Source organism: Condylura cristata, unplaced genomic scaffold, assembly GCF_000260355.1.
Source record: "Condylura cristata isolate star-nosed mole 26May11 unplaced genomic scaffold, ConCri1.0 scaffold00040, whole genome shotgun sequence".
Taxonomy (NCBI): domain Eukaryota; kingdom Metazoa; phylum Chordata; class Mammalia; order Eulipotyphla; family Talpidae; genus Condylura; species Condylura cristata.
The window spans coordinates 2873411-2874694 of record NW_004567141.1 but is presented as its reverse complement, the minus strand read 5'-3'; the positions used below and the strand labels follow the sequence as shown (position 1 = coordinate 2874694).

General features: G+C 51.0%; 1 protein-coding gene across 1 annotated transcript in view; it reads left to right on the top strand.

Annotated features, from left to right (window-relative positions):
• Window positions 1-312: 312 nt before the first annotated feature.
• The window catches only part of LOC101632682 (peptidoglycan recognition protein 3), a 7060-nt gene continuing 6088 nt past the window's right edge, over window positions 313-1284 (top strand). The window contains exon 1 of the mRNA XM_012733252.1: window positions 313-451. Coding sequence (XP_012588706.1) covers window positions 313-451 — 139 coding nt within the window. The remainder of the gene's footprint in view (window positions 452-1284) is intronic.

Below are 1284 nucleotides of genomic sequence, written 5' to 3'. Positions count from 1 at the left end.
CCGGGGGTGGTGGGGGGGAGAGGGCGGGATGGCGGAGTCGTTGAAGAATGTTCAGGCGCTTGGTTCTGTCATCTAAAGACACGATGTATGTCTTGGGCTCTTGAGTTGCATGTTCAAATTCTACTTTGAACCAAGAGTATTTTTAAAATGAGGTTCTGGGAAACACATATAAACTCATTCACAACAAACTTCAAAGTCTATTTCTGCATCGCTTGGAAGTCTCACATGGGTGTACCCCTGCCGCCCACCGCTGTCCCTGGGGACACAGCACTGCTTTCCTGTAGAAGGAGGGGTGAGAGGCTTTCCGTGACAATGTGTGCCTTTGCCTGCAGCTTCCTGGTGGGGGACGACGGCCGGGTGTATGAAGGTGTGGGCTGGAACATCCAAGGCCTGCACACCCAGGGCTACAACAACGTCTCCCTGGGGCTCGCCTTCTTCGGCAATAAGATCGGTAATGGTCGCTCCTCCTGCTGCTCTGCCAGAGAGCTGGCCAAGCTGTCGCTCTGTCTTCGTCTTAGTAGCTTACTTGTCTTCTTGCACAAGTGGCCCTCTCTTGAAGTCCTCTTCTCCTTGCATTCTGTCACTTGGCTGTTGTTCGGTTCTTTTCCTCCTTTCCAGCTCTCTCCTGAGAGATTGCTGAGCTACCGCTGGCACCACTTAAGCTTACAGTTATTGCCGTCAGTCCTGAAGCTGATGTGTGACACTGAGGTGACAGCTGGTGAGGCAGAAAAGGTTGGCTTCTCTCTTCTTCCAGTGCTTCCTCCTGGTTGAACCAGACCAGAAACCACAGGCAGGGAAGTCTGGGGAATGTAGTTTGTGGGAGTTCTAGCCTTCTGCAGACTGAAGAGAGAGCAGAGTAGGATTGGAGTTGAGAGCTAGTACGAAATAACTGATCCTGCCAGGGTCCTCATCTGCCAGTGGGCCGAGCAGCAGCATTTATGTCGGAGGTTTTCTGTGAACGTGTGAGTTACTGGCTGTGAAGAGCACTTTGCACCTGCCTGGTGATGGGAGCTACTAAGTAAATACCCTATGCTTGGCAGGGCTTTCCTTTGCACGTAGATTTATCTACTGCCCAGGTCTTGCGCTAGGGGCAGAGTGAATAAATAAATACAGTCTAGCGTGGCATTTGAAGAGGTCACCACTTGGCTTCCTAGAGCTCTCTCCAAGCAATACAACGCTTCTTAGGCCTTCTGTCCAGTTTTCCTTCTTCCCAATCATTATTTACTCAGGCTCAGGGGGTGTCTTTTCCTTCTTTCAAGTCCACACCAGGCTGGAGTTTCTTTT